The sequence below is a fragment of the Talpa europaea genome (assembly GCF_964194135.1).
Source record: "Talpa europaea genome assembly, chromosome: 3".
Taxonomy (NCBI): Eukaryota; Metazoa; Chordata; class Mammalia; order Eulipotyphla; family Talpidae; genus Talpa; species Talpa europaea.
Window position 1 is genome coordinate 51,621,239 of NC_140069.1, and position 15,739 is coordinate 51,636,977.

General features: G+C 36.1%; 1 protein-coding gene across 5 annotated transcripts in view; it reads left to right on the plus strand.

Annotated features, from left to right (window-relative positions):
- ARFGEF1 (ARF guanine nucleotide exchange factor 1) overlaps positions 1-15,739 on the plus strand; it is a gene marked incomplete at its 3' end in the record, with an annotated part of 127,536 nt that overhangs the window by 35,570 nt on the left and 76,227 nt on the right. For all 5 annotated transcript variants that reach the window (XM_084230496.1, XM_084230499.1, XM_084230498.1 and 2 more), the window contains exons 2-6: positions 2,722-2,752; positions 3,309-3,465; positions 4,478-4,624; positions 7,552-7,731; positions 13,110-13,386. In XM_084230496.1, coding sequence (XP_084086622.1) covers positions 2,722-2,752; positions 3,309-3,465; positions 4,478-4,624; positions 7,552-7,731; positions 13,110-13,386 — 792 coding nt within the window. The remainder of the gene's footprint in view (positions 1-2,721; positions 2,753-3,308; positions 3,466-4,477; positions 4,625-7,551; positions 7,732-13,109; positions 13,387-15,739) is intronic.

A 15,739-nucleotide genomic window follows, 5' to 3' on the forward strand; every position in this document is an offset into this window, starting at 1 on the left:
GACTTAAATTTCCCAAATGATAAGTGATGATGAACATCTTTTCCTGATCCTGTTGGCCATCTGTGTATCTTCTTTCGTTAAATGTCTAGTTAGATCCATTTTTTAAATTGCTTTTAAATTGGGGTTTTTGTTGTTAAGCTGTATGAGTTTATATATTTTGGATATTTTTGTCAGATGTATGATTTCCTTGGTTTTAGTCTTGATTACTTTTTAATGATAGTGTCTTTGAATTTAAGTGGACTTGAGTAGCTTCGAAGGGAAATACTTTTAAATGAACACAAGAGTCTTCATGGATCTATAAAAATAACAGGACCATAAAGATATCCATCAAGCTGAAAATGTGCAAGCTGTGTGTTGACAATCAGTGATTGTTTTGTGACCTTTAAAGATTTTGTCAAACATTAAAAATTTTTATTGTGGGTCATAAATACATAAGGAAATGGAAAAAAAAAACAGTAAAATTCTTATTTGGTACAAAGTAATTTAAGACAGAAACATTGAGAAAGTGTTTATTTCTTTCTAAAAAAAACTTACCCAGATCACTTTAAACAATACTTGCCTTATATAACTTACACCACACGGGTAAGATAAATATTAGTATCATAGTGCCACATGAATTATCACAAATATTAAGTTTGGCTTGTGTTGGGTATGTTTATTAGAATTCTTACATATGGACATTTAAAAATAATAGAATTGTAGACTGAAATGGCTCATAGGGTTTTTAGGATCCTTTGAACCATATGTTACAGAGCAGTCAGCAAGCCAAAGGACTGTCAGCAAGCCAAAGGACTATGCACATCAAGGAGAAAAATCAAGGATATTACATAAATTCTTACATATCAAGAGAAAACAAATTTATATAGTTTTTTATTGGTGAAATTCAAAATAGTACTTATTGTAATCTTGTTCTGCTATGGAACATTTTTAGGGGAATTACATTATGCTTCATTGGGCTTCAAAGTTATTGTTCATTATCATATAGATTGTACTTCTTCAGCTGTAGAAGCCATTCTTATACTTATGGGCTATACAGAAACAGCTAGCTTTGACGTGTGGACCTATAAATGTAGATTCATATTTTAGAAAATAAAGGACCATTGCAGTCATCTAATTGGGTTGTTTCTTCAGATTACACAGTTGTTTGGTGATAAGTGGTATCAAAACAGTGTTCTTTAAAATGTCATACAATGTCTGGTATTCTTCATTGATCTATTACTTACCTTGCCAGAATACCCTATTCCCTAACCATTTTATAAGTATAAATCCACCTTATACAAAAGCTAACATCTTCCTTCCCTAGCTTACGTTTTTTCTTCCTTACCTGATTTTTCAATAATACCTCAGCTTCTTTAATAATAATATTTTAAAATGAAAAATACTGTAATGATAGCTTGGAGCAGTTACTACATCATTTTTGCCTCATCTGTACTGTATTTTTAAAAGTTATTTAAATTATTTTTAATTATTTGTATTGGTCAACTGTGCAATTTAAATGTTCATATCGTGAACATTTATTAAGTTAGTTTCTTAAATAGCTGAAGCTAATATTTTTACACTATCACCTTTCAACTTCGACCACTGGAGCGTGGTTCACAGACAATTAAACTGAAACACAGAACATTAAATGTCTGTCACAGAGTGGATAGTGAATAATTGGTATTATGATAGATTTTCACTTTCTAAAGGGCTTAATACATGAAGGTATTTAGTAGATGGGTTTTTTTTTTTTTTTTAAGATTTATTTACTTATGCATACAGAACTGGGGTATAGGCCAAAGGTGCAGGGGGTAAGAGGATACACCAGAGACAGAGTGGGGAACAGAACAGGCAAATCTACTGAAATACACTGCTGAGGGGAGTGGCGGGCAAGTCAAGATAGGTATGCTGCATCATGTGGGTCAGTTCCCTGACCAGGGATCGAACTCGTCCTTCAGTGGCTGCGGATAGCTTCATAGTGCTGTGACCCAACCCCTTGCTCCACCAGGGAGGCCCAGTAGATGGTTTTTAATAATTACCATTAAATTTGTAGGCCAATACTTATTTATAATACTTAGATTTAACATACTTTATTCAACATTCGTAGATATATTTATCTAATAGAGTGGTAGGTGTAAAATGTAATAGTGCTTGGCACATAGGTTCGCAACAACTATTGTCTGTAGAAATAGTAATTGTTATGTTTGAATGCTTTTCTTCTAAATTTCAAATAGGCTTAATTAATCAGATTCCCCAATCTATCAATTAAATTTAAAGCTTTCCTTTTTCAGGTAGAATTTATTGATATTTACCTCATATATAGGTATAAGCAGCAAAAGGAAAAAATGTCCCATTTATTAGGCATATATAATTTACAATGCCTCATGTAGTTTTAAGTAGAAAATTTGTTAAATATCAATATATATGTACATAATCAAAGAGTTATGGTCCTGGCCTGATAATCATCTTGAGATAGTCCCCAAAGTGGTGCACTGAGAAAAGGAAATCTGCAGTTATATCTAACATTATCATTGTTAGTGTATTCGAATAGTTTCATAAAATTTTATTAATTGGGTAAATTTTACTGAAACAGTCTTAGTACCTAATTTTCTTTTGACTTTGCATTCTTCCCAACATCTTGTAGAAGTTACAAATTAGTTTATAGAACTTGTAATTGAATTAATGATCTTTCTGTTGTCAAGTTTCTAATGTATTTTTGTTTCCTCCCCGCCCCCAAACCAGAGGAAATAAAAGCTGAAACTGAAAAACAGAGGTTTGTGGATCTTCTTTCTCTAGTAAAAATAATTTGTAAATTTTTGTTAAAAATAATTTGTAGAATTTTGATTATAATAGTGTAATCATGTATATTTTAGTGTGGTAAATTTTTTGTATGTGATCTTTATAATAAAATTAATCATTTTTAAGAACTAATAAGTATACTTACAAATACAGAAAGATTTCATAAATAAATATATAAAGGTATTTCTAAAATACCATAGAATATGCTTTAAAATCATTATTAAATACTTTAGTTCACATTTAGAAAGATTACTAGGTTTCTTTGATATTGTTAATCTTTTCGGACAGTATTGAGTAACTCAGAAGTACAGTGTAACTTAAAGTAGAATTTTTGTTGCTTCTTTAATGTGTTATGATATCAAATTAATTAGATGACATTGGAATATTTTTATAATTGAAAATACCTTGAGATCTTTGTAAAGAATGTGTTGTGTTTAATCATAGCTCTTGTAGTACTGAAATTCTGTTTATGAGTTTATCATGAATATGTTTAATGTGATATTCTAATTAGCCTCCTCTTTTTCATATAGTCCTCCTCATGGAGAAGCAAAAGCTGGATCAAGCACCCTTCCACCAGTGAAATCAAAGACAAATTTTATTGAAGCAGACAAGTACTTTTTACCATTTGAATTAGCATGTCAGTCCAAATGTCCCCGCATAGTTAGTACATCTCTAGATTGTTTACAGGTATGTGTAAAATGACATTACACAAAACCCATTTCTAAAACATTATTCATAATTGATGATTCAGATGTCTCATAAAAGTCTTGAATATTCTTTTTGTGATAAAAAACCACTGGTGGTGCTTTTATTCAAGATAAACAATAATAGCTACAAAAAGTTATCTGTAGTTTAATAGTAACAAAAATCATTAGTTAGTGAGAAACAAATTCTTAAGGTTATCAATAATGAAAATGTAGATTTGGTCTTTCTTTCCATCAGTGAAATGAAAGATTGATTTTTAACCTGCTTCTAACTTCATGTATATTGTCATTTGCAAATGGTGTTATTAAATGCCTGTTTTTTTGTATAAAGCAGCAGGTTAATACTTAAATTCACTGCTGGACTTTAGCTTTGGCTTCATTTATGTCAGAAAAATTCCATAAATCTAATTCTGTAAGGCAAATCTTTAGGTGGAGGGCTCCTTCTCTTCAGGCAACCTCACTGTTTGGGGTTATGTCTATTCAATTGACAATTCAGCAGGTAGGAAAAGATCATATCCATAGGATTTTTTCTTAAGAGAGGTTAAAGTTAAATACATTTGATATAAATAAATTATAACATTTGAGTTCTTCCTTCTAGGACTATCATGGTAATAAATCAATGAACAAATTCTTGATATATTGCAAACTATATGGAAACTGGGTTTTTGGTCTAGTCACAGATTTAGTTTGTGAAGCAATTTTGGGTCATTTAAACTTGTTTAGTTAAAAAAAAAAACAGTAATCCATTCAAACTCAGAGACATTCTGAAATATTGCTGTTATTTTTGTGCTTTTTATTAGTATTGTTATTTTTGTGGTTAATAGCTAATAAATCTTCAGGAAAAGTTGGTAGAGTCTTGGCTTTGATTATACCTCAATTTTTTATGTAAAAAGTTTAATGTCTATTTAGTTGTACATTGTAATTTTGATGTATATTTAGTTAGCATGTATATTGGTTAACTTAACTTGGACCTTTATTTTCTTTTTCCATTTCAGAAACTTATTGCTTATGGGCATTTGACTGGCAATGCTCCAGATAGTACAACACCAGGCAAAAAATTAATAGATAGAATTATTGAAACAATTTGTGGCTGTTTCCAAGGTCCTCAAACAGATGAAGGAGTTCAGTTGCAAATAATAAAGGTAATATAATAAGTGAATTTGTTATCCATAATCTATTATTTTTAAAATCAGAAGCTTTTTACCTTGAAAATATTGGAACTATCATTTCATGTGTCTTCCAACTATAATAAATGTCATTGAGTGCTGTGTACCCCTAAACAGGGACTTTTGCTGTTTAATATCAAGAGTTCATTAGAAAAAGAATTTCCAAATCTCTTATTCTGAATGTCCCAATTTAAACTGTGGCCCCTAGTGTCTACATTCCATCTTTTGAACTTCAGGGTACCACATGAAGATCCTATAATGTATACAGTTTCTTCTGTATTATTGGAGTCTTCTTTCCCATTTTTCATCATGTGGAATAGTTGTACACTAGCTTTCCTAATTCTCTTGTACCTATTCCCTTGTTCCTTGTTTAGAGGAACCTGCTCAGTTAAGCCCTGTTCTGGGTTTGTGCTATGATACACCTGGATGATTAAGCTTCTTTAAAGGAAAACCACTTTAAAGGAAAGCCGTATTTTCAGTTTTTTATAAATAATGAGTTCTTAATATTACTGATAATTGTACTGGTACTGTTTGTATATATGTATGTATAAATTAAAATTTTCTGGTATTGTTTGCACTTTTGAAATTGTTTACTTCTATAAAGTGTTTGTTCATGTGTGTATGTAAGCCCCTTCTGAACCTTTCAGTTTCAGTTGCTATATTTACAAGTCATCTAATGTCTTTACTGTCAGTCAGTCTGACCTATTTGCCATTTCATGCATTCATGATTTATTTAGCATATAATCAGTGCTAACTCTTCTTAGCATTGTACAACATAAAAGTACAAAAGATACAAGGCCTTGTTTTTGAGAATTTGTAGGTAATATATGAACATTTGAATAAATTAAAGTTGTTCACTTTATTGGAGGATTCACTTTAAGGTTATTTTAAATTCTTTTTTCTAAAATATTTATAAAGATCTTCAACGGTGACAACAAAACTCATGCATTGAGCCCAATCCATAAAGATGTTCTCAATTGAAATGAACAAATACAATGTGTGTTTTCCAAAATTAGCAATCTAGTTCAGATATATTGAGCGAGATATATCTGTGTTATATTGTGACAGAATTTTATTTATTTATACATATGCGAACTGGAGTATAAGCAGAAGTGTCGGGGGTGGGAGGATTCACCAGAGACAGAGTGTGGAACAGAACAGGCAGATCCACTGAAATACACTGCTGAGGGGATTGGTGGGGAGTCAGGAGAGGTCTGCTGCGCCTTGTGGGTCACCTCCCTGGCCGGGGATCGAACTCGTGCTTCAGTGGCTGCGAATAGCTTCATCGGTTGCGTCTTAACTCCTTGCGCCACCAGGGAGGCCCCAATGCTATGCATTTTAATAAACTAAATGCATATTATTGTTAAAATGAAATATGAGTTGAAACAAATTAATGGAATGATTTTCTACTATTTTGGGTTTGGGAGAATTACATGGAGAATACAGTCAGAATGAAGAAAACAAGATATTTCAATAGTTGATATACTCAAGGCAATTAGAGAGTCTGTATATAGACCTCTCTTGTTTTTTTGCAGTTTGCTTTATTGCTTCACAGATACTATGTTTAACAAATTAAAGGTTTGCAGCAGCTTGTGTAGAGCAAGTGTATTGGTGTAATTTTTGCAACAGTATGTACTCTGTCACATTTTAGTGATTCTTGACAGTGTTTCAAACTTTTTTGTTAAATTTGTTGTGATTTTTTTTTAAAAGATTATTTATTTATACAAGAACTGGGGTACAGGTCAGAGACAGGAGAGGTCTGCCGTGCCATGTGGTTTTTGCCCTGGCCGATGGGGAATCAAACCTGTGCTGCAGAGGCTGTGGACAGCTTCGCAGTATGGCGCTCAACCCACTGCACCACCAGGGAGGCCCTGTTGTGGTGATTTGTGATCCTTGATGCTGCTGTTGTTTTGGAGCACCGCAAACTGCACCATATAAAATAATGTTTAGTGTGTTCTGACCTCACCATCAACTGATCATTCCTCTGTCTCTTACCCCCTCCCTATTCCCTGAGACACAATAATATTATAGATCAAATAATAATCCCATATGGCCTCTAAGTGTTTTAAGTAAAAGGAGAATTGCAGTTCTCTCATTTTAAACCAAAAGCAAAAAATGATTAAACATTGTGAGGAAGGCAGGCAAAGGTTGAAATAGACTGAATGCTATGTCTCTTGCACCAAGGAGTGAATGCAGAGGGAAAAGTTCTTGAAGAACATGAAAAGGGCTACTTCATTGAACATAGAAATATAGAAAATAAAGTAGCCTTATTGCTGATATGGAAAAAGTTCTAGTCATCTGGATCTAGGAACAAACCACCCATAGTATTCCTTAAGCCAATTTTAAAAGAAGTTCTGCTGTTATCAAATACTCATGGCATGAATGGCATGCCTACAGAGAAATATTTCACGAAAGGAAGAGTCAGTTGATGTGGCAGACTTCATTGTTTTATTTTAAAAAATCATCATCCTAATCAGTCAACAGCCATCTGCATTGGAGCAAGACTCTGCTGGCAAAAAGATTAAGATCTGCTGAAGGCTCAGATGATGGTTAGCTTTTTTTTGGGGTGGGGAGGGGGCAACAACTTTTTAAGTTAGGATATGTAGGTTGCATTTTTAGGCAGAATGCCATTGAATACTTAATAGACTATATAGCATAGTGTAGGTAACTTTTATATGTACTGGGGAAAAAAATTGTGTGGCTCCTTTATTGCAATATCTGTTTTATTATGGTGGTCTGGAACCAAACCCATGATATTTCTGAGGTGCACCTGTACACTACCTGAAAATGGTAATGGTCTCTGAAAGTTTTAATTCTAATATAAAAATGTTTATATTTTTGCACCCAGAGCTGAAGTTCTATATATAGAAAAGTGCTTTAACTTTGTCTTTTTTTTTTTTAAGGCTTTACTTACTGCAGTAACATCTCAACACATAGAAATCCATGAAGGAACTGTACTGCAAGCTGTGAGAACATGTTACAATATCTATCTAGCAAGCAAAAATCTCATCAATCAGACAACAGCCAAAGCTACTCTTACTCAGATGCTAAATGTTATCTTTGCACGCATGGAAAACCAAGCAGTAAGTATTTAAAAAAAAAAAAAGTTAAAGAAGTTAAAGATTGTGTAGAACACTATAGGCATCAAAATAATAGAGTTTTAGAGAAATTTGAGTGAAATCTTTCATCCCTATAGAGAATACTGCTTTTCGTTTATAGTTTTGCTTTCTAGAGACCTGTGATACTGTATTTTATTTCACTTTGAGGTTTGCTGACTTCTTTAACTTGTTTTTAGTTCACAAATAGAATGTGAAAAATACTGATTGCCACCTTCCACATGAAAGTGTTTATAAATTAATAGTTTTATTACAATCACGCTTAGTAGATGAATGTAATGTACATATTAAACTACTTAATTTGATCTATTTTGGTACAAAATATTCATGGAGCCTTTGTAAAAAACAAAAAAAATGCCTCCACGTGTTGATGAAATTTTTTTTTTCTTTAAGAAATCAGCAACTAGAGAGTTATTTAGCAGTTTTTAATAATTATCTAGCTCTTACTAAAAACTAACTTAAAATTTTTATTTTGAACTGATTTCAACTTACCTAAAAGTTGTCAAGTAATAGAGATTCCTTAATGTCAGCATCTCACCTGACTGTGTTACAATGATTAGAAGCAGGAATTAACACTGGCACAATGCTGTTACATAACCCTCAGATCTTACTTGAAATTTTCTGTTTCAAAATTTGAACCAGAATCCCACATTGCAATTAATAGAAATTCAGTTGTTATATCTCAGTCATCTCCTGTTTGTGACAATTCCTTCCCCTTATTTTTCATTTTCTTAATGCTTTTAAACATTAATAACTGATTATTTTATTGAACTTCCTTTACTTTTCCTTTAACTGATGTTTTCTTGTGAATAAAATTACTTTTTTTTCTTTTCTTTCCTTTCCTTTTCTTTCCTTTCCTTTCCTTCCCTTCCCCTTCCCCTTCTTTTCTTTTCTTAGCTAAAATACCTCTAAAGCAATGTTCTGTCCTTTTGATGTACCCTGTCAGGAATTCATGATGTTAATGTCTTGCTATTAGTGATGTTAACCGTGATTACTTGGTTAAGGTGGTATCTGTCAGGGTTTTCTGTTAAGTAACTAGTTATTTTTTTTACAGTTAATAAATATCCAATAACATTTCCTCTTTTTAAAGGATATTTCTAGAGTTTCTACAACTCTGGAATAAATAGAAAAGGCTAGAATTAGGTATCATGCCTGTCTGTGATTCCAAAGCATGTGCTTGCCCCTCTAAACCAAGATACAGATTTGTTTAAGTTATGCTGAGACTGAGATTACATTGGAAGTCCATGTTTTTCACTCTTTATTTGGAGATTTAATTTGTTAGAAATAAACTAAAGTGTTGGTATGAGAACTGTGTTCTGATTCCAACCGTGCAACTATTGTGCCTGTCAGTTTCCTTATCCGTAAAATAAGGGATTTGAGCCATGTCGATAAGACTCTTCTTACCTTTTAGGCATTAAAATATTTTAATTCAAATCTATTTTATAAGTTCTTACAACTAGTTCTACATAATCTGTAAGATCATTGGGGAATAAGAAATGTTCACACTTGACACTGTAAAATATTTACATTTGTGAAAATTAGTTGAGAAACATTAAGTCATGAGGACCAAAAGAAATGTGTCTAAAGGCATTAAAGTGCTAAAAGATGAAACCCTGTGATTCCTGTTGTTACTGTTTTTAGCATCTTACAAGTAAGATAGTTTTATAGGTGATTTATATACATAATAATGACAGTTCCCCTAAAATAAAATTTAAATATTTGTAGGTACAAATTTTTTCATTCTCAGTAGATGACTGGGCAGAAGCACTGAAGTACTCATTTTTATTAAATACAATTTTATTGTTTTTTAATTAAAAGAGAATCATGTTCTGATAACTGTGCAACAAGTTGCACCTGCCAGTTTCCTTGTCCTTGTCAGGGTGACATAAGAATATGCTATAGAAGTGGTTATACTAATAAATTTCTTCCTGCTTTTGTTCCAGTTTGGTCCTACCTGACTTTTTATAGGTAACCATTATTACTAGTTTCTTGTGTATTTTTCTAGACTTTGTTTTTGTATGTATATGAAAAGATGAATTTGCATAGATGTGTACTTTATTCCCTGTAGGGTAAAGAAAATGTCAGGCTTTTCTGCCCTCCCGACATCAGGATAGATGATGGCTCCTTGAGGTCCTGAATGCATGCCTGATGGTGGGCACCTGGAATAGGGTGTGGGCATAGGTAGATGGGATTCACCTGGGCTAAGACTATGCTTTTAAGGGCGGTGTCATGGGGACGCCAGAAGAAGCCAAAAGAGAAACCGAGAGAGAAGCAAGAGGAGCAGAAGCTGAGAGAAGGCCGGAGAGCCCAGATAGAATGAAGACTTGCTGGGAGCCGTGAGTCTTGCCAGCCTCCTGGCCCCCCAGCACCCTTACCTGCTGTGTACCAGGTAAATCCCAATAAAAAGACCTGCAAAAGGCCACTAAGGACTCTTGATTCCCCCTTTACCTGGTCTGCTGGATCAGAAAACCTGCACTGTGGTCCATTCCTGGCCTTACAATTGGCGTAGTGGGCAGGATGATCCATGCAGACGGGTATGGAGCCCTCCGAAGACCTGGAGAGACTAAGGAGTAACAGACTGTTTCCCTGTGACGAAGCTGGAGGCATCATGGCGGCAAAGGAGATGGACGAGGTCCAGGAGCCTCAGGATGAGACCTCGTGTGGAGGAGTTGCCAAGAGGACCAGCCAACGACCCCTGTGGCAGCAAGAATCATTGGCGAAGAGAGGACCACAATTCCGAGCTCGCCAGTGCCGATTCAGGGAGAGGCCAACGAACTTGGCCTAATGGACTTGGACTGATGGACTCAGACTGATGAACTTGGACTGACAATCCTGCCAGAAGGTGGAGGACCTTGGAAGGTTATGTTTTTTTTTTGAGAATTTGGGGGTGGCCAGTGGGCCTTGATGGCCAAAAGCAGCCTGTGTATGCCCAGCAGCTAGGTGGAGGAGAAAAGCCAACTGAGAAGGCAAAAGCTGGTGCTGATGCTAAGTTTGGGAAGCCTTGAGCGGCTGTTAAGCAGCTTAAGTATGCTGAAGACCTGTGAGTCTCGTAAAATCACCTGTGGGTGATGCCCTGTTCGTTGTCGAGTGAGAGTGAGGAGCTGAGGAACCCATCCTTGGGGGACGGGTGGGGAACGTGGCTTGGGGTGGAGCCCAAGCCGAATGTAGAGTGTGGATCCCTGACCCATGTGCTTGTGCAGTGGGTTGCCTGAGTGCAGGGGTCTGCGAGTCGCATTGGTGGCTATGAAGGCCGAATGTTGGAGCAACTGCAGACAGAAACCCTGAGGGTTGGCGATTACCCCCAACAGAATAGAATCGCCAATCCCAGAATGAGTGCATCCTGGGGGTAGATGCGGTGTGTGGCTTATAGCTGAGACTACAGCCAGAGAAGGTCAGGAAGCCTGACGGCTCCTGGCGTGTTACAGTAGATGCCGTGTGTGGTTCCCCTCCCTCGTATGAGCAGTGCCTTCGGCAGCAGATTTGGTGGCTCATCTGCTGGTACCAATAATTGTCTTTTGCACTACGCTGGGGCCTTGCCTGGACTTATTTGTGTTCTGTTGTATTTTGTTGTTATATTGTGATGTATTTGCTTTTGTGGGCCATGGCTGCATTATTTATGTTTGCTAAGAAAATTGTATGTATGAAGACTGTATGGCAGAAAACCCTGAGGGGGTGGACTGTAGGGTAAAGAAAATGTTAGGCTCTTCTGCCCTCCCGCCATCAGGATAGATGATGGATCCTTGAGGTCCTGACTGCATGCCTGATGGTGGGCACCTGGAATAGGGTGTGGGCATAGGTAGATGGGATTCACCTGGGCTGAGACTGTGCTTTTTAAGGGCGGCATCACGGCGACGCCAGAAGAAGCCAAAAGAGAAGCAAGAGAATCAGAAGCTGAGAGAAGGCCGGAGAGTCCAGATAGAATGAAGACTTGCTGGGGGCTGGGGCCTGCCAGCCTCCTGGCCCCCCACCACCCTTACCTGCTGTGTACCGGGTAAATCCCAATAAAAAGACCTGCAAAAAGCCACTAAGGACTCTGATTCCTCCTTTACCCAGTCTGCTGGATCAGAAAGCCTGCATTGTGGTCCATTCCTGGCCTTACATTCCCGCATTCACTTTGTTTCCCCTCAGTGAAACTTTCATTTGATTTTAGGTAAATCCACTATTGATAACAACCCCATTATGAGGCTGTAGGTAAATGGAAGTGATCAGGTTTTTTCTGCCTTCAATGATTGACACCTCTCGTCTTACACACTTGCCTGGTGGTGGCACCTGGAGTGTGGTAGGGCGTGCATGAGTGGCACACCTGAGTCAAGAGATGGAGCATATAAGGGTGGCAGCAGAGGATGGGAGGGGGCGCAGAGGTCCATGAGGCAGAATGCGGGTAGAGACCAGGAGAGAACGAGAATGCCAGAGAGCCCAGAAAGAGTAAAGATTCTCTGGGGGCCTCCCTGCCTGCCCTTCACCTGGTTGCCTCACTACAAATGGTGTAGAAAGATCATTAAAAGCCTGAAAAAGCCACCGAGGGCTCCAAGACTCTTCCCATCTGCCTGGATCATAGAAAACCTGCTCCATGCTTTGCAGGCACTACAGAGGCTATTAAAATTATCCTAATTTTTGTTTTTTTAGGTGATAACTTAGCCTCACTGATACACTGCAAATAATGAATAGAGGAATACATAATTGTAGGGTAAATGGTTATCAAGGCTTTTCTGCCCTCCCACCATTAGGATTGATGATGGAACCCTGTGGTCCTGAATGCATGCCTTATGGCGGGCACCTGGAGTGGGGTGTGGGCATGCGTAGGTGGGTACACCTAGGTTGAGAGACTCGGCTTATAAGGGCCGCCTTATGAGGACACCAGCGGAACAGCAGAGAGCGATAAGAGAGCGAAAGGAGCAGCAAAGCAGAGGCCGCGAGAGAATGCCAGAGAGCCCAGAAAGTGAGGACTCGCCAGGGGCTAGGAGGCCTGCCAGCCTCCTGGCACCCCCGCACCCTTGTCTGACATGTTCCTGGTAAACTCAGAAAAGCCTGAAAAACCTAATGAGGGCTCCAGGACTCTCCTTTACTCAATCTGCTTAGATCAGAGAGAACCAGCACTGGCCCTTCCTACCACTACAATAATGAAAGTCTTCCTTCTCTGTTCTTCTGTTCCCCTAAGAAGTAACCACTCTTAACTTATTTTGTGTATATGAGCATATTTTATGTTCTGTGTTTCTGATGAACTATAATTTCACAGCCTAGAGATAAAGTAGCTACTTGTATAAAGGATTTATGGTTGAATTTAATATTACTTTCCAAGTTTTATACACTGTATTTTACTATGATTGGAAATTATTTCTTTCCAGTTGCAGGAAGCCAAACAAATGGAAAAAGAACGACATCGGCAACAGCATCATTTGTTGCAGTCTCCAGTAAGCCATCATGAGCCTGAATCACCTCAACTTAGATATTTGCCACCTCAGACTGTTGATCATATATCCCAAGAACATGAAGGGGAACTTGACCCTAATTCTAATGATGTGGATAAAAGCCTTCAGGATGACATAGAACCTGAAAATGGATCTGATATTTCCAGTGCAGAAAATGAACAGACTGAAGCTGATCAGGCAACTGCAGCTGAAAGTAATCTTGAGAAGTAGTTGTAGTGGGGGGCGGGGGGAGGGTTAGATGTGTGTATTAAGAATATAGGAATGTTTTCTAGTGATGAAATACATATATTCATAATATAAAGTATTAACTTTATATTATAAATATCAGACACATTGTGGTAATTGTGGACTTTCTTCATCTTAGGTGGTAAAGTTAATTTACTTTAGTGCACAAGACATTTGTTAATGTTACTGTGCATTCATTAGCATCTCATGAGTTTTATAATTTATAGACTTTAGAGGAGATAATGTGTTACTAAAGAGGGTCATAAATGTTTGTTAGCATGTTATATAGGAACCTCAGTTTTTAAATTTTATAGCAAGCAAGAGACCTATTTAGTCTCTAGAATGTAACTAAAAATTCTGAGAAATAACTATGTTAATTCAGAAAATAGAATGATCAGAAACATACAGAAATTAAATATAAAAGAAATCTTTGAGTGTCAACTAAAAATAATTCACTTATTTTTATATCCTGATGTGTAATAATCACTAAGATTGAAAAATTCTGATAGTATTTTTTCTAAATAAATTTATAAGATAAAGTTTATATGATTGTGAAAGTTAAATTATCTTTTATAGATTTTTCTCTGTAAAAACAGTCGCATGACATCATTTTTCTGCAAGCATTCTTCTCAGATTTAGCTGTTAAATAAAGTTGCCAGAAAAGTTTTATTTGTTCCCTATGTTCCTCCCTAGCTTGTTGTGAAAAAATATTGGAATTTTCTATTGTGTGTTCAGTGTGGTTCTGTAGAAGAGGTTGGTAAGGACATAGCTACAGGTCATCTGAGTTCTGTGTTTTTACTTCTACTTTGTGAAGACTTCTCTAATAAATTTTCAACTCTTCACCTCTTTTTCCCTAACCCTAAGTGACATGAAGATCACAAATGGCATGAGTAGCTGTGTTTTTACTATTTTATTTAAAAGTGTAACTTTAATAAACCATCCACTATGCTCAAGCTAAAGGTGGATCTATACTACTTACATGATTTACATTTTTCTGACATAACCATGCCAAAATATACTCTGCTTTCACTGTGGGCTAATCTCTAGTAAGGCTTAACTTTATTTCTTCGTTTTTTCATGAATTCAGCAAGCATTTGTTTAGCATGCTATGTCTTAGGCACTGCGCTAGAATTTGGGATTAAAAACCTGTTGGAGTTACAGCTGTTGCTTTTAGGGTGCTCATGGTCTACTTGGAAGGTCAAATGTGTATAAATGAAGAATATAAAAGGTATAATGTGACAAGTATCCTGGAAGTGGCATGCACAAAGTAATTCTCCTGAGGGGAGAGGAAGTATTTTTGTAGAGAAAGTGTGATATTTTAGCAGTCTTGGTAGATAGCTATTGGAATTGACTAGTACACTTTCCAACAGAAAATGGTTGAGACCCAAGTATTGTATGCATGTAGTATGTATGAGGTAGATACTCTAAAGGATGCAGAATTATAAGTAAGATGTAATTCCCTTGACGTAGTCATGATTAGTTTGACTTTAAAGATGTTTTTCTCCCAATAGCCAATATAAATGAAAATTCTGCCTAACAGCCGTTGGTTACAAGCACATGTTCTGGAATTAGAGTTTCTGCTTTAAATTACATCTGTCATTAGCTATGTGACTGTGCATAATGTTCTCTAATCATTTTCCTTGTGTAGTAAATATTACTCAGTGTTATTTTAATCTATATTTGTCAGATAATGCACATAAGAATTGACTATTGATTCACTAGTCATTTTGTGTACATTTAATCATTAAATGCTTATTTAATATGTTGAAACTGAATTTTAGACATTAGATAATTTTAGGCAATAGACTAGAGAAATTCAAAGCTTAAGAATGATGAAAAAATTATTTGTTAAAACATTTACATGTTTTGACTCCAAAGAATGTAAATACTATTTTATTTGGAATTTAAAAAATACATCGTTCCTGATTTGACATAGTTATCTGATTTTACCTTCTATCATTTGGTATTTTTTGTAGAATGCAGCAAGCAATGGGTTAAGAGCCAGAATTCTACGTAGTGGTCATTTATAATAGAATGAGTTGCACCTGGAGTGTAGACAATAGCCTATCAGCTAGTATGCAGTGCTGGGCAATTTGATACGGAGTAGTGGTTCCCAGGACAGGGTCCCAGATCCCAAGGCAACCTCAACTGCTATTTGAGCCTTTCCAGATACCTTCAGAATTTGAAACAAAGTATAATGGAGGTCCTGTTTTTCTGCAGTCATCTATACAAAGTAACTGGAATGTCAGATTTTATCAGTTTCTCTTCTCTTCATAAGTTCTGCTTGGCAGTTACATGTTTTTGATTAATATTATATTGGG